The sequence below is a fragment of the Nycticebus coucang genome, chromosome 11 (assembly GCF_027406575.1).
Source record: "Nycticebus coucang isolate mNycCou1 chromosome 11, mNycCou1.pri, whole genome shotgun sequence".
Lineage (NCBI taxonomy): Eukaryota > Metazoa > Chordata > Mammalia > Primates > Lorisidae > Nycticebus > Nycticebus coucang.
In genome coordinates this window covers 99,913,645-99,936,916 of record NC_069790.1, presented here as the reverse complement: position 1 = coordinate 99,936,916, position 23,272 = coordinate 99,913,645, and the positions used below count along the sequence as shown (strand labels likewise).

Genomic DNA, 23,272 nt, shown 5'->3' with positions numbered 1-23,272 from the left:
ATTTCCTTTAAATAATTGTTGACAGGGCAAATAAGATGGTTTCATCAAAGCAGCACCCTAAGGCAGAGAGTATCTGATTTTCAGGGAGATATCTGACATACTTATGGAACAAACGAAAAATATCAACTGGTAATAGTAGGGAGATGAAGGAGTGGAACAGCGCCCAAAGAAGTGAACCGGGAATGAGGTCTTCAGTGGAGTGCCATGGAGCAATGTCCTGGCTTCATCTAATGTTCTCTACCCTAGGAGAAGGGCGGCGCCTGTGGCTTAAGGAGTAGGGCGCCAGTCCCATATGCCGGAGGTGGTGGGTTCAAACCTAGCCCCAGCCAAAAACCAAAAAGAAATCTACCCTAGGAGGGAAGGAGTCTCCCTGGGCACATGGTTTTCTTCTGTATTAATTCGTTCTTAAAGGAATAAGATCATCTCTATCTTTCAACTGGGTTGAATAGGTAATCCCTGATTGTCAGCCAGGCTTAGAGTGTTACCTGTTCTCTCGCCTACAGGGGAGTGCAGCTGGAAGGGCAGGGAAGGGGTGTGTAGGAGGCATAAATCAGTGACCAAGTTTCCCTAGCTTTCTAGTAAAGCACCTCTAGATAAATACTTGTCTAAGGGTAAGCAAGGCTGGGGAAGGGTTTTTGCCTCCACTTGGACTAGAGAGAAAAGGGGAGCAGCACCTCTGATTGTTTGCTGTGGGACCACATTAGAGACCAGTGTGGGAGAACAGCTGGCAGGAGGCAGCAGCCAGGGTGGATGTGCCTCAGAGAGGCAGATACTGGGCACCACGCCCCACCCCTACGCTCACACACACCCCTAAGCACATGCACACCCCTGAGCACACACACAGGGCTTTCCTTCCAGTGAGCACATCCCTCCTGCCTTGGAGAGTTTGCATGCTGTGTATCTAGAAGGTGGCCAGACTCAGGGGCAAAGCTGACACCCTGGTGAGACCTTGCGATGACACACCCAACCTGTCACAGTCCCGATGGCCCTAGTCTCCATCACTGCAGGAAGAAACCAGGCTTGAGAGGCGGATTAGAAGTACAAGCTGGCAGGAGTGGGGCTAACCTTGATTACAGGGTAGCCCCAGCAACCTCTGCAGTAGCCTTTTACTGAGACAGTACAAGATGGGTGAGGGGAGTATTAGATAATGACTACGTGTCTAAGGATCGCCATGGGCTTGGGCTCTTTCTCCGTAACACCTGCAGACGAATTGCCTGAGGGGTCCTCCCCCAGCTGCAAATCATCTTGTTCAGAGGTCATTTGGCTCTTGGCATCCTCACCAACCAGATGAAATTTAGAGTGAATTGAGGCCTGCACTTGGTGCCTGTCCAGAGGAGCACTTATGTGACCCCATGTGTGATAGGGATTTCTTTTTATTGACTGCAAGTTCACTGGGAGTCCACAATGTTCATGGCTGCCAAAAAGTCTGGTGAAGGCTCAGACCTGGTGACAGTGGCCACGACAAGGGGAAGGTGTGCTCACCACTTGCTCTGCCCAGGCCCCTTTGCAGGAGAGCTCTTACTCTGGGCCCTGCAGTGTCAGGCTGCAAATGGCTTCAGGGCCTGGGCCCTGCTGTGTTCAGCCTGAAGATAAGAAAGTCCATGGGGAGGGAGCAGTCTCTGGAGAGTGGTTGTGATGAGGGAGGGGACCAGGTCAATGAGGGAGTCAGCAGGGGAGGGTACTGGAAAGGGAGGTCTGCTCTTGAGAGAGAGAAAAGACCACTTTTAGGGTGTGCTAGGCCTCCCAAAGCATGGAAGTAAAAAAAATCTTGAGTCCCTCAGGGGAAGTTTTGAGGACCTGACCAGCCTTGAAAAATGAATGGGCACCCTGATGAGAATAATGACCTTCTCATTATTGAATAATGAGCCAGTAAGAGTCAGGAAGTATTTTGGCTCTTTATGGAAACCAAAAGATGTAAAAGAAGACATTTAATATACAGCACATTTAAAAAAAAAAACATACAGCATATTTGTTTGTTTGTTTTAGATGGAGGTCTCACTCTGTCTCCCAGGATGGAGAGCAGTGGTAGGATCATAGCTCACTATAACTTCAACATCCTGAGCTTAAGTGAGCCTCCTGCTTCAGCCTCCCAAGAAGCTGGGACTACAGGGACATTATGCCACACCTAGCTAATTTTTAATTTTTTTGTAGAGACAGGGGTCTTATTATGTTGCCCAGACTTATCTTGAACTCCTAGCCTCAAGCAATCCTCATGCCTTGGCCTCCCAGTTGCTGAGAATATAGGTGTGAGCCACTGTGCCCAGCCAGCATCTTAACATATGTTCTTGAGTTGTCTTTCAGAAACCCTCACCCATGGGAAATGCAGATGGGGTAAACTAAGGAAATAAGCTATGCCTGGCATTCTTTGTTGTTTTTGCACTTGAGGGGCCTGTCATACCCATCTTCCTAATCTAAGACTCTTTGAATCCACCTATTCAAAGTGAATTTCCTCCTAATCTAAGACTAATCTAAGACTCTTGAATCCACCTATTCAAAGTGAATTTCTCCACTTCCTTCTTTTTGGGTCATGCCAATGGATAACTTTCAGGTATTTATTTGAAAATTTGCCTGCTTGAAATGTAGCCCTGACTTTAAAACTCTGGGTTGTAAGTCACTGGGGAGTTTGGATCTTAAGTGTTAGCTGCCCGTTCTCCTTGCACAGGACCACACACTTATAAAATGCTTCTCTCACTGTAGCTCTTGGCTTTGCTGTGGCAGGTGAGCAGATCCCAGTTTGGTTCACTACAAGAAGTTTCTGTCACATTGGTACGCACCCTAGATATGATTTAGAATGACAATGTCTTTTAGTCTATCTGTTGGAGCTGTCCATAGATGGACCTGGTGGCCTAAGAAGGGAGAAAGAGTCCTGATTATAATAGCAAGTGTGTATTTCATGTGTAATATGTGCTGGACCCTCAACTTCAGATGACAGCCTCATGAGGGATTTCTCACCTAATTCTTCCGACAAACTTGTGATGTGGGGCTATCACCAGCCCCAATTTGCAGATGAGGGAATAGGCCTATAGACCAGGTCCCAAGGTCACAAAGCTAGTGAGAGAGTACAGGTTCCAACCCAGGCAGTCCAACTTTATTACTCACTGTGATAGCCAGACTCCTTGGTCCTGAAGGACTAGAGCCCAGATTGGAGGATGATTGTCAAGAGATTCATTCACATATTCAGGCAACAAAAATATTAAAGACCTGCTGTACACTTCAGGCACCATGTCTGGAGCTTCGGTAGAATAAATAAGGCACAGATCCTGGTCTTAAGGAGCTTGTGTTGTACTCACAGAACTCTGTGTGTGGCTCTTCTTTCTGCAGCTGGGTCTCCTTTGGGTCTTTCCCAACCCCCAAACACTAAGGGACATTGTCATTCTAAATCATATTGATCTTTTAGAAGCCTGAAAGAGGATTGAAAAGGCTAGGGTGCATACAATGTGACAGAAACTTGTCGTGACCTTGACCTTTTGAGGATGACCTCAAAAGGAGACCTGGGTTCCAAATAAATTTATCAGTTAACAGGAAGCACCCCTATGGACCTCAGTTTCCTTGTTGGCAAGTTTCTGAGTGCCTTCCAAAGTCCAAAATTCTGTTTATTTTTGGAATGTATATTAATACATATTTACATGTGCGATACTGTAAAATATATATTTAGTCTTCCACAAGACCTGACATACAACTCCTAAATCCTTAGGTCTCCAAACTGATGTCGTTTTTATGCTAATGAATTGACTAGGTCTGGCAGCCCCTAGGAATGTAGCTTCAGGATGGACCCTGGTCACCACTGAAAGACCAAGGCATGATCAGAAGGTTGGGACTATCTGCCCCAGCCCCCAACCTCTAGAGAGGGGATTGGAGATGAAGGTTAAGTTGATCATGAATGACCAATGGTTTAATCAATCATGCCTATGTAATGAAGGTTCCATAAAACCCCTGAAGGACAGGTTTGGAGAGCTTCCAGATAGTGGAACACAGGGAGGTTTCTGGAAGGGGGTGTGTGCCCCTTCTCACACACCTTATCTCGTAGGTTCACCTGAATCCTTTGTAATATCCTTTATAATAAACTGGTCAACATCAAGTGTTTCCATGAGTTCTGTGAGCTCCTTTAGCAAGTTAATTGAATCTAACATGGGGCCATGGGATCCCTGATTTACAGCCAGTTGTTCGGAAGTACAGATGAAACAACCCGGGGCTTGCAATGGGTATCTGAAGGCAGATGCAGGGGAGCAGTTTTGGGGATTGAACCCTCACCCTGTAGGATCTGACGTTATCTCCAGAAGACAGCGTTAGAACAGAACTGAATTAGGGGACACCTAGCTGGGGTCTGCTGTAGAATTGATTGAAGAAATCCCACACATTTGGTCACAGAAGTCTTCTATGTTGATGTTTGCTGTGGTGTAAGAGCAGAGGAAAGACAGTTTGAGTTTTTTCCTAACTCACCTCTCTCGTAATAATAGGAATTTCAAAACGATGATAGGAAGCAAGTTCCTGTCACGAGGGGGCTGGAAACCCTGACTGTTGGCTCAGTTCCTGCTTTGGAAGTGCTGAGATAGGAGAGAGCTCTGTGTTGTTTTGCTTCAGGTTTCATTACGGTTTTCCTATTCTTTCTCCACTTTCAATTTCATTGTTCTCTGCTTTTTGATACTGCCTTCTCTACTTATTTTGGGTTTTATTTGCTCTTTTCAAAATTAAGGTGAAAATTCACATTTTAAACATTTCTCCCTTTCTAACATAAATGTTCAAAGCTATAAATTTCGAAGCATTGCTTTAGATGCCTTCCTCAATTTCTGACACATTGTTTTATTGTTACTCAGCTCAATTCTTTCAAATTTGTCTTTTGATTGCTTTTTTGACTCCTGGGGTATTTAGATGGATATTGCTTATTTCTAAGTGTTTGGGGATTTTCCAGATAACTTTTTACTATTGATCTATTAGTGGATCAAACGATGAAGTGGAGGCATCCTGGCTGGGGGAATGCCCTAGACCTCTAGGGATTGTTACTTGCCTCTGTCCCGTTGGATCAAGGCTGTTTATTGAGTTGCTTTCAGGGCCCACTGCACTCCCCACCCTTCTTGTAGTCTGAGGCTGGTCCCCAACCACTCTGGAGAGGGAGACTTACATGGGCATCTTCTATAAAGAGGCAGATGAAACGTTTAGGGATGTAGTTGTGCCAGAAGGAGAGGGATGCCTTCTGTAGCTCTACTCAAAGAACAATAACAAAAAGGTAGAAGCATTTTCATTAAATATGGGTCACACCTCCCAGGCCTCAGGGAGCCCTCTTCTCTTTATTCCCAAACCCAGCATTGCATATCCCCATTCTTTTATCCTTTTAAGAGCACAATCAGCTTTGAAATCACAAAAGGAGGTTTAGATAGGGCTTTAGGGTTTGGGCTCCCTAATCCCAAACTTCTTTGTCCTTGGGAGACTTAGGATAAGTACTGATTATAGAACCCAAGTGTCTTTAGAGGAAGGGCTGGTGGTGGAAGGATAATCTATAAGAGGAATCCAAGGTGGTGTGGGGCATCCTGTGAGCAACATGTCAGGGAAAGAGGAGCTTTATACCACCTTGCCCCTGTCTGGGCCTTCTATCTCCAGGCAGCCTTCATGGGCTTTGTCTTTTTTGCAGGGACACCACTTAATGTCATGGTGCTGGTGGCCACACTGTGCTACAAAAAGCTGTGGCAGCCACTCAGCTACATTCTCGTCAATTTGTCCTCGGGAGGCTTCCTCTACTGCATCTTCTCTGTCTTACCCATCTTCGTCGCCAGCTGTTGAGGTTACTTCCCCTTTGGCTGCCATGCTTGTGCTCTGGAGGGCTTTCTAAGCTCTGCAGCAGGTACTACAGGGGCAGAGGCTGGGGGAGGCAAAGGACACTACTCAAAGGGGCAGGCTTTGGGTGGGAGGGGGCACCTAAAGGAGTCTGGAGGAGAGGAGTTTGGAGGTCTTTTGAATACTGGGGTACAAAGCAGTCCAGACTAAAAGTTGGACTAAAATTGGGTGTTGGAGTCTTCACTACATTCTAGCACTCCCCATCTCTGTGCCTGCTTCACCCCATCCAAATTCCACTCTGCCAGCCAGGCTGCGTGGACTCTGTCTACCCCATTCTCCTCGCATTTCGCTACAGGTCTAGTGATAGGCTGGTCCCTGGCCTTCCTGGCCTTTGAGCTCTATATTGCCATCTGTAAGCCCTTTAGCAACTTCTGCTTCGGCTCCAAGCACGTACTGATGGTGGTCCCGGCTGCTTAGACCATTGGCATTGGCATCTCCATCCCAATATTCTTTGGCCGGAGCTGGTGAGTGTAGGGCAATGGTGCTGACTTAGAAAGGACCTCGGGCTGGTGTGAGTGGAAAGAAAGGTAAATAACTTTTCAGTTTTTTGTTTTTGAGACAGTCTCACTCTATTGCTTGAGCTAGAGTGCTGTGGTATCAGCCTAGCTCACAGCAACCTCAAACTCCTGAGTTCAGAGGATCCTCCTGCCTCAGGCACCTGAGCATCTGGAAATAGTTGGGACTACAGGCACTCGCTACAAGGCCTGACTGATTTTTCTATTTTTAGTAGAGAAAGAGGGTCTCTCCGGTGGCACCTGTGCAGGCCCTATATACTGAGGGTGGCGGGTTCAAACCTGGCCCCGGCCAAACTGCGACAAAAAAATAGCCGGGTGTTGTGGTGGGCGCCTGTAGTCCCAGCTACTTGGGAGGCTGAGGCAAGAGAACCACTTAAGCCCAAGAGTTGGAGGTTGCTGTGAGCTATGTGATGCCATGGCACTCTACCTAGAGCCATAAAGTGAAACTCAGTCTCTACAAAAAAAACAAACAAACAAAAAAAAAAAGAAAGAGGGTCTCTCTTGTTTAGGCTGATCTTCAACTCTTGAGTTCAAGCAAGTCTCCCACCCTGGCCCCTCAGAGTGTTAGGATTACAGGTGTAGCCACTGTATCTGGCTTAACCTTTCAGTTTTTGACTTCTACTTTTTAAAGAGTTGGGGTTACAGGTGAGGTGAGAGAGCTGTGGGAGATGAGTGCTAACGTCTGCTCTCAGGTGGAATTGCTGTAGCCTCTGATCAGGACAAAAATCCCCCTGCTTGAAGCCTTTTGGCATTCTTGGGTTCTAAGTGAAGAACACAATCCAGGAATCTCAGCTCCTGCTCCATTAATTCTTGTGGAGAGTCCCCAGCAAGCAAGTGCTTACCCCATGGGTGAGTGCCTGACCCTTTGCAGATTCATCCCCAAGGGCCTGCAGTGTTCCTGTGGCCCCAACTGGTACACCGTGGGCACCAAATACTACAGTGAGTACTGTGCCTGGTTCCTCTTCATCTTTTGCTTCATCTTGCCTCTCTCCCTCATCTGCTTCTCCTACTCTCAACTGTTGGGGGCCCTAAGAGCTGTGAGTGGCTTTTGAGAGAGTCTGGGAAGAGAAATGGGTCAGGGGACTCTAGGGGAGGGAAGAGTGGGTGAGTATTATAGAACTTAAAATATTTGGGAATAGCCACAGCCAGAGAGAGGGGCATTCAAAAGCAATGAGGGAAGTGGGAGTGGGGAGAGGGATAAAGGAGAGGCAGAGGAATTAGACCCGAACTAGGAAGAAAGATGGGCAATGAGAATGGATAGACATTCCACCAAAAGACAAGCATCTGCAGAGCTGGGAGTCGAGGGTCAGGAAGAGGGAGGGATGTGCCGCTCTGTGTGCTCTGCCCCAGGTTGCAGTTCAGCAGCAGGCCCATAAGGCTGAGCAGATGAGCCACATGGTGGTGGTGATGGTGGGATCCTTCTGTCTGCTACATGCTCTATGCTGCCCTGGCCATGTACATGGTCAACAACTGTAACCATGGGCTGGACTTACTGTTTGTCACTATTCCTGCCTTCTTTTCCAAGAGTGCTTGTGTCTACAATCCCATCATCTGCTTTATGAATAAGCAGCTAAAAGCACTCTGTTCATATTCCTGAGACCCTGGTCCAGAAAACTCATTTTTCTACCAATGACTTTGTTGCACTCATGCCACCTGTAAGAAAGACTCGGACCCCACTTCAGGTATAAATCAGATGGTGATTACACCTGCACAGGTGGGCCACTGCCCAAAGGCGAACGGCCCAAAGTGAGGGGCAGGTTGACTTTTATACCATTTTTCTGTCATGCAAGCAAGCAGAAACAAAAGCAAAAACGTGGCAGTTTGCTGGGGCGGGGTTACAGTCAGGGGGCTACAGCGTGGCGACTGCGTGGTGGTTGGCATGGGGAATTGGCAACTAGGGGGATGCAGTACCTTGGGAACTTTGCATAGATCACTATTGTTTAGCCATTGTAGGGGGTTGGGGGAACTGGGAGAACTTCCCTGTTCTATGGGGGTAAGTTTTTCCCATTGTTTTACCTGTTGCTAGGAGTTCTTGGGAACTCAGGGAACTTCCTTGTTCTGAAACCTGCCTTTGAAATTAACCGGAGGGACCATGTGGGGGACCAAGGTTGAAACAGGCTAAGACAAACCTGGGTCTTTTAGGGGGCTGTTCTTTATTACAACTTTTAACTTGGAACACCCTGAACTCAGAGGGTTTCTAGGGGTGGACAAGGGAAGACCTTGGTCAGCACAGGGGAAGATAAAGTCATCAAGACAAAATAATGGAATCCAGGGACAATAGAACTGGAGCCTGATAAATGAAGTTGGTCCAAAATGCAGGATAAATGAAAAAGTTGTGTTTTATTGAAAAACTCATAGATCAATAATTCTTTTTCATTTCACTAATTCTTAACCCTTTCTCTTCCAAATACTGGCCTGCCAGGTGCAAGTATGAAGCACAGAAATCACAACACAAGCATTAATCTCTCAAACATCTTAGTCTAGAGGTATCACCAGGCCTCCAATTCCTAATCCCAAATCTGAGCTAATAAACCCCAAATTCAAACAAACCTAGTAGAGTTTTGTCTTTTAAGGTGAAAACCCTACTTTTGGAATAAATCCAAAACTAATTTAAAATCTACTGTGTGGAAAAGAATCGGCAGTTCTTTCTAGATGGGAGCACCTTCTAGTAACAGTGGGCCTATTGTGGCAATGCTGCCGTGAGCGGGAGGCTGGTTTGTGAAGTGAGGCCTCAGACTCAGTCAGAACGTCTGGGGATGATTATTGCAGACCAGAAGTAGTGAGTAGTTTGACTGGAATCTACCTAGTTTTCAGAATGGGCAAGATACAGTCAAAGCCACCTGAGAATAGCCCGCACACGTGTGAGGCTTTGTGGATACAAAGAACGAGATCTTTCCCCCACACTGTCTCGTCTGCCAAGGCTGTCTTCAATAACTGCCTTTCCCTCCAGTTCCAAGCTTGCATCATGGAGATGGTATGTAGGAAGGACGTGACAGATGAATCCGACATATTCAGCCCCCAGAAAATGGAAGTTTCTATTCTCTTCTAGCCACGTTGGCCCCATCTGAGGACCTCATATCAACCTTTTGCAGCAACTAGAATTTTACATTTAAGTAAGTTTCAACTGTCTTTATCAGAAACCAAACTACTAATAACACAGAAAAAAAGATGGGGAGTGATGGCAGTTTGAAGAGTCAGTTTTCATTTTTCCTACAATCCCCTTCCTGCCTAAAAGCTATTGTTCCAGCTGGGTCCATTTCAGACCACCCAAATAGTCCAATAATCCTCAGTTTCTACTCCTAAGTGGCACCATTCACAGCGTTTGGAGAACCAATTTCTGAATACAAGGCAACTATAAAAGAAGTATGGCTGACTTTTCAGTGTATAGATAACAATTATTTCCCTTTTCAGTAACACTTTTTTTTTCTTTAGAGACAGCCATGGCATCATAGCTCACAGCAACCTCAAACTCTTGGGCTCACACATCCTCTTGCTTTAGCCTCCCAAGTAGGCACCCACCACCATGCCCGGCTATTTTTAGAGACAGGGTCTCACCCTTGCTCAGGGCTGGTATCGAATTCCCGAGCTCAGGCAATCCACCTGCCTCAACTGCCCAGAGAACTAGGATTACAGTTGTGAACAATCATGCTCAGCCCATTTTAATTCTTAAATGATGTATGATGTATTCTGAATTCGAACAAACTTAAAAACACCTTCCGAGAGACAAAAAGCAAAAATCCTTTAAGAGGCCCCAAATATGTTTGAGGAACTTCTTGCTGTCTCTGCCAGTAATTGATACAGCTTTGGCAGGAACAGCCATGTGCACAACCCCTGGGCCAGCATGAATTATTCCAGGTGCTTCCCCTTTCCCCCTCCCCTCATTTGGCTAAACTTGTATTTCTCAAGCTATGTATTTACTAAAGTTAATAGTTTAATTCCTTTGAAGTTCTCAAAATATATTTGTGTATCTTAATACCATTTATAAACCATATCAAAGTGTTAAAAAACTGTTTTATACTCTGCTAGGGGTAGGGAACCTATGACCTTCTGATTTCAAGATCATTCGTTTTTAAGCACTTCGGTAGGCAAGAAAAGCTTTATCTTTCTCTGCTGCACCCCTTTTAATAAAAGGATTTGTTATATAAAATTTGGATTCAGTCAAAAGGCTGCACTTAAGGTCCAGGAAAGCCACAAGTCTCCATAAAGCTGCAGGTTCCTCACTCCTCAATAGAGCCATTTTGAAATAAAATCAAGATAAATGTGTTACATTCAGAAATGGCTTGTGTTTGGTATGAGCTAATTATGTAATGAGCTGCTGGGTCCTTCTCTAGTTATCGGCCTAAGGGAAGCAGAGAAGGGTTAGAGCTGCAGTAAGAAGGATGCTAGAAGATACTAGAATACAGGAGGAAAACAGTAACCATTTGGGAAGGCAGTACTTTCTCAGGGATTGGGAGAGGGAAAGTTGCCTTCCTGTGTCATTTTATAACATGAATTCTAAGCTACGATTTCACTTCTTAGAGAATGAAGGTCACACATACTCCACAAGGAATGTAAACAGTTTTATTTAGAAACAGGTACCTGTTTGCACTGTAGAATATAAAACTTGGTTTACACTCTATAAAAATAACCAATATCCAAATTCAAGAGAGCTAGCATTCACAGAACACACAATATGGGTGTGTAGTTACTGTTCACCAGCCTTAGCCTTGATTTAAACCAAAAAACCCCCAAAACAACAACCCCTCCCCCCAAAACCCAGGGGGAATCATTAGGGGTTAAATTACAATGCTTGCTGCTGAGTCCCCAGGATTTGGAAGTTGCCTTCTTGGCAGATTAAGTTTTGCTCAGTCTGATTTTAACACAAAGCCTAGACTCTATGCACTGAGCGAGCTTTGAGGCTGTCTTGACACATAGTTCACAATGTGCCCGAACTAAGCCAGGGTTGGTGGCATTATTATCTCTGGTCTTCTTAACAATAAAATCGGGGAATCCAGAGGGCAACAAATTTTCATCATCATATACTGTGGTTAAACTTCAAAAGAGCATATTCACTATCAAGAGCTCAATACAAAGGCTGAGGAGAAGTTACATGATACCTGGCTTTTTATTGTAACAAGGAGCCCACCTCACATGATTGTGGAAGACAGTATACCTAGGTTCAGATTATGATAATCACCCAGCACCACCTGAATGTATTACCCAGAAAGACAGAAGAAATAATAAAGGTTATATATACATATATTTATCTTGGTAACCTGAGGGCTATAAACTTGGAATACAATATTTCGCAAAAGAGGTCTATCTGTAAGAAAGAGACCAAGAAGGATAGCGTTTGTGTTGCATAAAACGTGTGTTAAAGTGGAGGGGGGACAGAAGATGCTTTCTTTAGCTCTTTCTAGAACATCCCTGCCTTTCATGAGAACTGGCAACCTGTTGATCTGCCTTGGGGGGAGGGGGACAGCAGGGAGATGAGGGGATGGGGTCAAAGGCAGGAAGGGAGAGCAATGGTCCTCAAACCAAAGAGCCCTCTCTGCACGTCCTCTCATCTCTGAGTGTGAGCTCAAGCTCTCCAGCGGACACAAAAAGAGGCCTGGTAGTAAGTGGTTTGCATTCTGAGGTATGAGGATCCCTGGTATATTCAGCAGCATGTGGTTTTTGGAAACCAGCCCACAAGGTAAGAATACTGCAACCAAGTTTGTAACTAACACTGCTATTTAACTATTGTCCAAAAGAGAAGGAAAAAAAAATCCCCACTATATTGGGAGGTTCTAATCTTTCATAAAAGGTGTCCAAATCTATTTTATCTTAGGGCTTCTTAAGAGAATTCCCATTCAGTGACCATTTCTCTCATTAAAGGCACTTACAATGATGTGATTGGAAAGGAGTGAATATTAATTACAGTGAAACCAAGATTAAATCCTTGGCACACCCGAGGAAGAGGAGCAGGATGGGGCACTTACAGGGACTTTAACAGGCAAATAATTATGTCATATCCCTACCCAGAAAACAATGTATGCCCTAAAAACACTTGTATTTTTCCTTTAGTTTTCTAGCTGTTTCTATCTATAGCTCTATAAAGAGATCACATTCACTACTTGATTTCCAAAACACTGGCCCTAACCCTTCCCACCACAGCTGTGCTTGATAAAATTAAACAGATTGGGGGAATGGGGGATGAAATCAATTTGGGCCAAATTCTCTTAAAGCACAGGGATCAGTCTACTGGATCTGTGAGCAACTGATGTACTACGTGGCTCCTCCTATTTGTGAAATAAATATCAGACTTTTCAGTGGGCAAGATTAAGTGTCACCTATCTAAATATAAATTGTAGAACTATGGAGTATTTTTTTTCCCTTTTGTTTCTCTTGAACAATTCTTATTGATCTCAGGCTTAAAAAATTAGGTAAGTGAGAATTATAAAAATTCTATGATAAGAGTTGAGAAAGAGTCAAGGGCTAATGTATGCTTACAAGTGTGAGTTGAGAATCTTGATCCTTCATATCATACTCCCAACCAGAGAACAAATACAAAAATAAACACACCATGTTATACGTAATACAAAGTGTAAATCTATAAACACAAGTGTACTAATTAGAGTTGTTCCTCAGAAGCACGGTTTCCCTCCAGTCCCTCGCAGAGGAGGAGGAATAGGGACGGGATGGTTTTCCTTACGCCTTTTCATGTCTTAAAAAGTTTGTAATAACAGTCTCAGTAGCGCAAACAATTTCGTGTGAAACCAGAAGCTGTAAAAATAAATTACTTTTGAGGAAATGTGAGTTCCTCTCTCTGTAGCTCAGAATTCATCATGTCGTACTAGGGCCTCTCCGAAATCTGTGGCCTGGCTTCCAACAAATAAATCATACTTGTCAACAATCTCCTCCTTGGTAAGCTTGCCATCCTGAAATTAAAGAGCTCAATTAATTGAACCAGAATATAATTCTTATTACAAAATCAGAAACACTGCTAAGGAATAATAAGAGGTTAATCAGAATTTAAGATTCTATTTCTTACTAAATTCAAATGTAAATTCAAACTCCAACCTTCATCCAGTCCCCAAAGACGGAGGAAAATAGGAATTAATACATTTCTTTCATATAGAAAATTAAAAGTGGAAGGAGGGAAATAATGTAACTCAACAACTCAATACTACAGATACAGATTTGTTTCTGAGGAGAAAGGACTTCCTTTAGATCAAAATATGAGACTTCTCTTAGATATGGGTGAGAGATGGCCAAAAATAAACTGGGCAAATACTTTGAAATGGATCAAGTCATTGTTTAACATGAACAATGTTAAACACCACCAATATCAAGCCCACACCTCCACTCTGCCCTAGCCACCAGGGAGGTTATTGACACAACCCCAAATGAAGACTCAGACACTCATCTTAAACACCATCTAGATTCCCAAGAGATGACTATAAAAGTTTCCTTTTCTCACAGTACCTGGCTACAGAGGTGACTCTGAACAAGAACTCAAAACAGACCAATCCTAAAAGGCTCTAAGAAAAGAAACTTCATTTGAAAATGAAGATTGGCCTAGGAGATAAAGGAATGTTCAAAATACTAAAATTCCCCATCTACAGATTGATTTTCAGCTTACTCTAAGCATAGCATTCAAATCTTTCCAAAAGGTAATAGGTCTTAATGATAACAATCACTTTTTTTTTTTTTGTAGAGACAGAGTCTCACCATACCGCCCTCGGGTAGAGTGCCGTGGCGTCACACGGCTCACAGCAACCTCTAACTCTTGGGCTTACGCGATTCTCTTGCCTCAGTCTCCCGAGCAGCTGGGACTACAGGCGCCCGCCACAACGCCCGGCTATTTTTTGGTTGCAGTTTGGCTGGGGCTGGGTTTGAACCCGCCACCCTCAGCATATGGGGCCGGCGCCCTACTCACTGAGCCACAGGTGCCGCCCAATCACTTTTTTTTTTAATTGAAACAGTCCTGCTCTTGTGCTGTGGTCAGAGTACAGTGGCACCATCATAGCTCATTGCAGCCTTAAATTCCTGGGCTTAAGTGATCCTCCCACCTCTGCCACTCCAGTAGTGGACTGCATGTATGCACTACCACACCCAGCTAATTTTTTTTATTTCTTGTAGAGAGAGGGTCTCCCTCAGGTTGGTTTCGAATTCCTAAGCTCAAGTGATCCTCTGGCCTCAGCCTCCCAAAATGTTATAATTATAGGGAAGAGCCACCATGCCTGACTGATAATACCACTCTTAATGAACAATATGTCTCAGTAAATGATCAAGGACATTTGAACAGACTCCAGAGAAAAGCTGATTTATAACCTACTGCAAAGGACCTAATTTTAAAATGGTATTTGATTTCAGAAGGAAATAACCAGTTTGAATAGGTAGAATGAGCCTGTAACAGGCAAAAGAACAAAAAAAAAAGCAAAATTTCCTGGGGATCCAAAGATAACAGATGATGCATGCTGGGCACAGGCTACATACAGAAGCTTTCTTCTGAAGCCCAAGTTCCTCCCATGCTCTGAGCACTAGGCAAAGGGATTTCTAAAAGGAGATCAAGGCTGGGCCCAGGTGCTCTCACATGTAATTCCAGCACTTTGAGAGGCAAAGGTGGGAGGACAGCCTGAGGCCAAGAGTTCCAAGACAAGCCTACGCAACATAGAGACCCCCATCTCTTCAAATAATAAATACTAGACAGGCATGGGTGGTGCAGGCCTGCACTTCTAGATGCTTGAGAGGAACACTTGAGCCCAGGAGTTCAAGGTTACAGTGAGTTATGATCAAGCCACTATACTCCAACCTGAGTGATAGAGCAAGCTCCTATCTCTAAAATAAAATAAATAAAATTAAATTAAAAAAATAAAAAAATATAAAATGAGATTAGATAGCTAGTCCTATCTGAAAGCCTAATTAAGGCCTTAAATGTTCTATGTACCTTAAAATGACTTGATTTAGGCAATCAAGACTTCAGATCAAGGCTAGATTATTCTGGCCTGGCCAGACTTACCTTGTTTTGGTCTGATTCATAGACCAGGTGCCTGGCTTCTGCCTCTGCATGATCATAGTCTGAGGGGAGGATCCAATCTTTGGTCTCTTCCTTGTCCATCTTCCCATCACGGTTTTTATCTCGAAACTCAACAAACTGCTCTCGCTCTGTCTTTACCCACTCTGGCTCATCAGCATTTCCATCATGGCTGTACATGTCACCTGGATGCACAGACATACATACAAAAGAAGGGCTTGTCTTTTTCCAAAGCCTGCCACATGCTAATCTGGCCTAACCCTTCTTCCTTAAGTATCTATTTGGAACTAATAGCAGTCACAGGGCATTTTAGGCCAGAGAGACTATAGAAAGCAAGGCATTTTCCTGAGGCTTAATTACTGAACTTGAAACAAGAGTATTTCTAGTTGTTGACTTTGAGTGATGAGAACAAAGAGAGCACTTCTATCTTTAAAAAACCAGAAACTGGCCAGGTGAGGTAGCCCACACTTTATAATCCCAGCACCTTGGGAGGCCAAAGCAGGAGGACTATTTGAGGCCAGGAGTTCAAGAGCAGCTTGGACAACCTAGCAAGACCTTGTCTCTACAAAGAAAAAAACTTAAAAAATTAGCCAGGTATGATGGCATGTGCCTGTGGTCTCATCTCCCTGGGAGGCTGAGATGGGAGGATCACGTGAGCCCAGGAGTTCAAGGCTGCAGTGATCACACCACTGCACTCAAGCTTGAGTAACACAGCAAAAATCTGCAGTTTTGAGAGGAAAATTCATCGCTTTAGATGTCTACATTCGAAAAGCAGAAAGAGAGCACATCAACAATCTCACAAGAGATCTTATGGAATTGGAAAAAGAAGAACAATCTAAGCCTAAACTCAGTAGAAGAAAAGAAATCTCCAAAATCAAATCAGAGATCAATGAAATTGAAAACAAAAGAATCATTCAGAAAATTAATGAAACAAGGAGTTGGTTTTTTGAAAAAATTAATAAAATAGATAAACCATTGGCCAGACTAACGAGGAATAGAAAAGTAAAATCTCTAGTAACCTCAATCAGAAATGATAAAGGGGAAATAACAACTGATGCCACAGAGATACAAGAGATCATCTCTGAATACTACCAGAAACTCTATGCCCAGAAATTTGACAATGTGAAAGAAATGGATCAATATTTGGAATCACACCCTCTCCCTAGACTCAGCCAGGAAGAAATAGAGCTCCTGAACAGACCAATTTCAAGCACTGAGATCAAAGAAGCAATAAAAAAATCTTCCAACCAAAAAAATGCCCTGGTCCAGATGGCTTCACTCCAGAATTCTATCAAACCTTCAAGGAAGAGCGTATTCCTGTACTGCAGAAATTATTCCAAAAAATTGAGGAAGAAGGAATCTTCCCCAACACATTCTATGAAGCAAACATCACCCTGATACCAAAACCAGGAAAAGACCCAAACAAAAAGGAGAATTTCAGACCAATCTCACTCATGAATATAGACGCAAAAATTCTCAACAAAATCCTAGCCAATAGATTACAGCTTATCATCAAAAAAGTCATTCATCATGATCAAGTAGGCTTCATCCCAGGGATGCAAGGCTGGTTTAACATACGCAAGTCTATAAACGTTATCCACCATATTAACAGAGGCAAAAATAAAGATCACATGATCCTCTCAATAGATGCAGAAAAAGCATTTGATAAAATCCAGCATCCTTTTCTAATTAGAACACTGAAAAGTATAGGCATAGGTGGCACATTTCTAAAACTGATTGAAGCTATCTATGACAAACCCACAGCCAATATTTTACTGAATGGAGTAAAACTCAAAGCTTTTCCTCTTAGAACTGGAACCAGACAAGGTTGTCCTCTGTCACCTTTACTATTCAACGTAGTGCTGGAAGTTCTAGCCAATACAATTAGGCAAGACAAGGAAATAAAGGGAATCCAAATGGGAGCAGAGGAGGTCAAACTCTCCCTCTTTGCTGACGACATGATCTTATACTTAGAGAACCCCAAAGACTCAACCACAAGACTCCTAGAAGTCATCAAAAAATACATTAATGTTTCAGGATATAAAATCAATGTCCACAAGTCAGTAGCCTTTGTGTACACCAATAACAGTCAAGATGAGAAGCTAATTAAGGACACAACTCCCTTCACCATAGTGTCAAAGAAAATGAAATACCTAGGAGTATAGCTAACGAAGGAGGTGAAGGACCTCTATAAAGAAAACTATGAAATCCTCAGAAAGGAAATAGCAGAGGATATTAACAAATGGAAGAACATACCATGCTCATGGATGGGAAGAATCAACATTGTTAAAATGTCTATACTTCCCAAAGCAATCTACCTATTCAATGCCATTCCTATCAAAATACCAACATCGTACTTTCAAGATTTGGAAAAAATGATTCTGCGTTTTGTATGGAACTGGAAAAAACCCCGTATAGCTAAGGCAGTTCTCTGTAACAAATATGAAGCTGGGGGCATCAGCATACCAGATTTTAGTCTGTACTACAAAGCCATAGTGCTCAAGACAGCATGGTACTGGCACAAAAACAGAGACATAGACACTTGGAATCGAATTGAAAACGAAGAAATGAAACTCACATTTTACAACCACCTAATCTTTGATAAACCAAACAAGAACATACCTTGGGGGAAAGACTCCCTATTCAATAAATGGTGTTGGGAGAACTGGATGTCTACACGTAAAAGACTGAAACTGGACCCACACCTTTCCCCACTCACAAAAATTGATTCAAGATGGATAAAGGACTTAAACTTAAGGCATGAAACAATAAAAATCCTCCAAGAAAGCATAGGAAAAACACTGGAAGATATTGGCCTGGGGAAAGACTTCGTGAAGAAGACTGCCATGGCAATTGCAACAACAACAAAAATAAACAAATGGGACTTCATTAAACTGAAAAGCTTCTGTACAGCTAAGGAGACAATAACCAAAGCAAAGAGACAACCTACACAATGGGAAAGGATATTTGCATATTTTCAATCAGACAAAAGCTTGATAACCAGGATCTATAGAGAACTCAAATTAATCCACATGAAAAAAGCCAACAATCCCTTATATCAATGGGCAAGAGACATGAATAGAACTTTCTCTAAAGACGACAGACGAATGGCTAACAAACACATGAAAAAAAGTTCATCATCTCTATATATTAGAGAAATGCAAATCAAAACAACCCTGAGATATCATCTAACCCCAGTGAGAATGGCCCACATCACAAAATCTCAAAACTGCAGATGCTGGTGTGAATGTGGAGAGAAGGGAACACTTTTACACTGCTGGTGGGACTGCAAACTAGTACAACCTTTCTGGAAGGAAGTATGGAGAAACCTCAAAGCACTCAAGCTAGACCTCCCATTTGATCCTGCAATCCCATTACTGGGCATCTACCCAGAAGGGAAAAAATCCTTTTATCATAAGGACACTTGTACTAGACTGTTTATTGCAGCTCAGTGTACAATCGCCAAAATGTGGAAACAGCCTAAACGCCCACCAACCCAGGAATGGATTAACAAGCTGTGGTATATGTATACCATGGAATACTATTCAGCCATTAAAAAAAATGGAGACTTTACATCCTTCGTATTAACCTGGATGGAAGTGGAAGACATTATTCTTAGTAAAGCATCACAAGAATGGAGAAGCATGAATCCTATGTACTCAATTTTGATATGAGGACAATTAATGACAATTATGGTTATGGGGGGGGACAGAAAGAGGGAAGGAGGGAGATGGTTGGGGCCTTGGTGTGTGTCACACTTTATGGGGGCAAGACATGATTGCAAGAGGGACTTTACCTAACAATTGCAATCAGTGTAACCTGGCTTATTGTACCCTCAATGAATCCCCAACAATAAAAAAAATAAATAAATAAAAATAAATAAACAAAACAAAACAAACAAAAAAACAAACAAGAAAACAATGGTCAAGCAATGGTCACGTTGTTGCAAATCAAACACTGTAATATATATATATATATTTTTTGTAGAGACAGAGTCTCACTGTACCGCCCTTGGTAGAGTGCTGTAGTGTCCACACGGCTCACGGCAACCTCCAGCTCTTGGGCTTATGTGGTTCTCTTGCCTCAGCCTCCCGAGTAGCTAGGACTACAGGCGCCCGCCACAACGCCCGGCTATTTCTTTTTTTTGTTGGTTTGGCCAGGGCTGGGTTTGAACCCGCCACCCTCGGCATATGGGGCCGGCACCCTACTCACTGAGCCACAGGCAAGGACTACTTCCTTTTAAATTATTATGAAATGGAAAAATAATAAGTAGCATTTATTGAGCACTTACTATATTATAGGCATAATGATGTGCATTCTACTTATGTTATTATTTTTATTATTATGAAAACCTTCAAACATATACAAAAGTAGAAAATAGTCCAAAGGACTTTTTTTTACCTGTCCTGTAACCCAACCATTATCAAGATTTTATCACACATGCTTCAGCTTTCCTTTTTGTCCCCCCTGAATGATTTTAAAGCTAATTTCAAAAATTACTTTACCCCCATATATTTTAGAATGTATCTCTAAAATTTATGGGCATTTTCTTATATAGCTATAATACCATTATCATATTATACAAAACCAAATCCTTGGTATTATCTAACAGCCAGTCCAAAGTTGAAGTTGAATTTCCCCAGTATCTTTTTTTTTTTTTTTTGGCCGGGGCTAGGTTTGAACCCGTCACCTCCGGCATATGGGACCGGCACCCTACTCCTTGAGCCACAGGTGCCGCCCTGTTTTTTTTTTTTTTTTTGAGACAGAGCCTTAAGCTGTTGCCCTGGGTAGAGTGCCAAGGCATCGCAGCTCACAGCAACTTCCAATACCTGGGCTTAATCCATTCTCTTGCCTCAGCCTCCCAAGTCGCTGGGACTACAGGCGCCAGCCAGAATGCCTGGCTATTTTTTGGTTTTAGATGCCGTTGTTTGGCAGGCACAGGTTGGATTTGAACTCGCCAGCTGGTGTATGTGGCTGGCACCTAGTCACTTGAGCTACAGGGGCCAAGCCTATCTTTTTTTTTTTTGAGACAGAGTTTCACTCAGTTGCCCTGGTAGAGTACTGTGTCATCGTAGCTCACAGCAACCTCAAACTCTTGGGCTCAAGGGATCTTCTCGCCTCAGCCTTCTAGGTAGCTGGGACTAGAGGTGCCCGTCACAATGCCCAACTATTTTTCTTTTTTTAGAGAAGGGGTCTGGCTTTTGCTCAGACTGGTCTCGAACTTCTGAACTCAGCAATATGAAAACTTTCAAACATACACAAAAGGCAATCTTCTTACTCAGAGTTAGCCTCCCAGAGTGCTGAGATTACAGGCATGAGCCACCTAGCCCGGTCTTCCATTGTCTTTTTAAACTTGGTTTGTTTATATTATTCATATGAATGATGGTAGATAAGAAGTTATGTGGTATTTAAATTTTATATATTTATTTCAAGATTAATGTACTTTAAAATGTTAATATGTAAATTATTAGGATTACCAGTGTGAATGTTTGTCAAAATTTTCTTAAGAGTTCTGTGAATGAAAAAGTCCAAAGACTTCAGAGCTATACTACATATAACTAAGTGTACCTGTGTTGCATTAAGGTGTGGGGACATAGCTAAGTGAAGTCTAAATAGTAGGCCAGGCATAGTACCTCACACCTGTAATTCAAGCACTCTGGGAGGCCAAGGCAGGTGGATTGCTTGAGCTCAGGAGTTCAAGACCAGCCTGAGCAAATGTGAGATCGCGTCTCTTTTTTTTTTTGAGACAGTCTCATTTTGTCATCTTTGGTAGAGTGCCATGGTATCCTAGCTCACAGCAACCTCAAACTCTTGCACTCAAGTGATTCTCTTGCCTCAGCCTCCCTAGTAGCTGGGACCGTCACAACACCTAGCTATTTTTAGAGATGGTGGTCTCATTCTTGCTCAGGCTGGTTTCAAACCCATGGGCTCAAGCAATCCACCTGCCTGAGCCTCCCAGAGTGCTAGGATTACAGGCGTGAGCCACCGAGCATGGCTACCTCATCTTTATTAAAAATAGAAAAATCTGCTGGGTTTGGTGGCTCACGCCTGAAATCCTAGCACTCTGGGAGGCCAAGCAGGGCAGATTGCTTGAGCTCAGGAGTTGAGACCAGCCCAAGCAAGAATGAGAGCCCTGTCTCTAAAATATAGCTGGGCATTGTGGAGGGTACCTGTAGTCCCACTTACTCAGGAGGCTGAGGCAAGAGGGTCACTTGAACCCAACAGTTTGAGGTTGCTGTGAGCAGTTAACACCACAGCACTCAACCCCAGGGCCACTGAGTGAGACTCTGTCACAAAAAATAAAAATAGTGGCGCCTATGGCTCAAAGGGGTAGGACGCTGGCCCCATGTGCCAGAGGTGGCAGGTTCAAATCCACCCCCGGCCAGAAACTACAAAAAAAAAAAACAAAAATAAAAATAAAAACATTAGCTGAGCATTGTGGCAGTTGCCTGTAGTCCCAACTACTTGGAAGGCTGAAGCAGGAAGATTTCTTGAGCCCATGAGTTTGAGGTTGCTGTGAGCTATGACACCGTGGCACTCTACCCAGGTGACAAAGTAAAACTCTGTCTAAAAAAAAAAAAACACCAAAAAAACAGAAGTCTAAATAGTTCCTAGCCATCTAAGCAAAGGTAGTTATTTAGCTAGTACTATTATATTCCTGAACTTAAGGGTTATAGACAGAAGTACTCCCTCTGTATTAAACTCAAAGGAGAAGTTCCTCAGGGTAGGATTTGCCATTTTTTCCCCATGCTACACATAGCACATTCAGAAAAACTAGTGTACAGTCCAATGGACCAGGGCCCTGCCTTCACTGTCCTGAGGGTCAAAGAGACCTATTGATAGCACATAGATTGGAAAGTTCTAAATTAGACAGGAAACTGATGTATGCTTTAAGAGACATAGCTTTAAAAGAAGCTAAAATATACAATAAAATAATACAAAGGTATTTTAAAGATAGATGAGTAAAGAGTAAAAAATAAATATTACTGGCCAGGTATGGTGGCTCTTGCCAGTCATCCTAGCACTCTGGGAGGCCAAGGTAAGTGGACTGCCTGAGCTCAGGAGTTTGAGGTTGCTGTGAGCTATGATGATATGGCACTCTACCTAAGGCAATGAAGTGAGATTCTGTCTCAAAAAAAATAAAAAAATAAATAAATAAAAAATCAATACTGTTTGAATTTCCATTTAACAAGGATTCAGTCTATTTGATGATATTAAGGAATTGATAATTTTTTTTGGCTGAGATTATCTTTTATAGTTTTTTAAAAATATATGTATCTTAAAGATACATAACCAAATGTCTATAGAGGAAATGAGATGACGATTAAGATTTACTTCAAAATAAGAAAGGAGGCAAGGACAAGTGGCTGAAAAAGAACGCTTTCTAATAAATTTAAAAAATAAAAAGAACTAACCAGCATAACTCTGGATGCTTCTTATTAATGCTAATGCTAAATTATTTATTTTTTTGAGACAACTGGCTAGTTTTAGAGATGGGGTCTTTCTCTTGCTCAGGCTGGTCTCGAACCTGTGAGCTCAGGCAATCCACCAGCTGTGGCCTGCCAGTGCTAGCATTACAGACATTAGCACCGCACCCCTGCCCAATGCTAATGCTAAATTTAACAGCAAAGAACATTTCTTTCTTTCTTTTTTTTTTTTGCAGTTTTTGGCCGGGGCTGGGTTTGAACCCGCCACCTCCGGCATATGGGGCAGGCGCCTTACCTCTATGAGCCACAGGCACCGCCCAGAATATTTGTTTCTTTATTATCTTTTTCAAAATAGCACAAACTGGAGGATCCCTAAAAACTGGAAAGTACTGGGCAGCGCCTGTGGCTCAAAGGGGTAGGGTACTCTTTACTCATCTATCTTTAAAATACCTTTGTATTCAAACCCAGCCCGGGCCCAAAACTGCAAAACACAAACAAAAAAC

General features: G+C 42.9%; 2 protein-coding genes across 3 annotated transcripts in view; one reads left to right on the top strand and one right to left on the bottom strand.

Moving 5' to 3' along the window:
• The first annotated feature begins 4,086 nt into the window (after positions 1-4,086).
• Positions 4,087-9,412, top strand: OPN1SW (opsin 1, short wave sensitive). Its single transcript, XM_053608721.1, is given in 8 exon segments — positions 4,087-4,143; positions 5,551-5,836; positions 6,125-6,293; positions 7,216-7,381; positions 7,695-7,768; positions 7,770-7,920; positions 9,295-9,380; positions 9,382-9,412. Coding segments are annotated over 8 exon segments (1,020 nt in total).
• Positions 9,413-10,890: 1,478 nt separating this feature from the next.
• CALU (calumenin) overlaps positions 10,891-23,272 on the bottom strand; it is a 35,242-nt gene continuing 22,860 nt past the window's right edge. For both annotated transcript variants that reach the window (XM_053553997.1, XM_053553998.1), the window contains exons 6-7: positions 15,328-15,527; positions 10,891-13,243 (exon numbers count right to left, since the gene is read on the bottom strand). In XM_053553997.1, the coding sequence (XP_053409972.1) occupies positions 13,139-13,243; positions 15,328-15,527 (305 nt within the window). In that variant the 3' untranslated portion in view covers positions 10,891-13,138. The remainder of the gene's footprint in view (positions 13,244-15,327; positions 15,528-23,272) is intronic.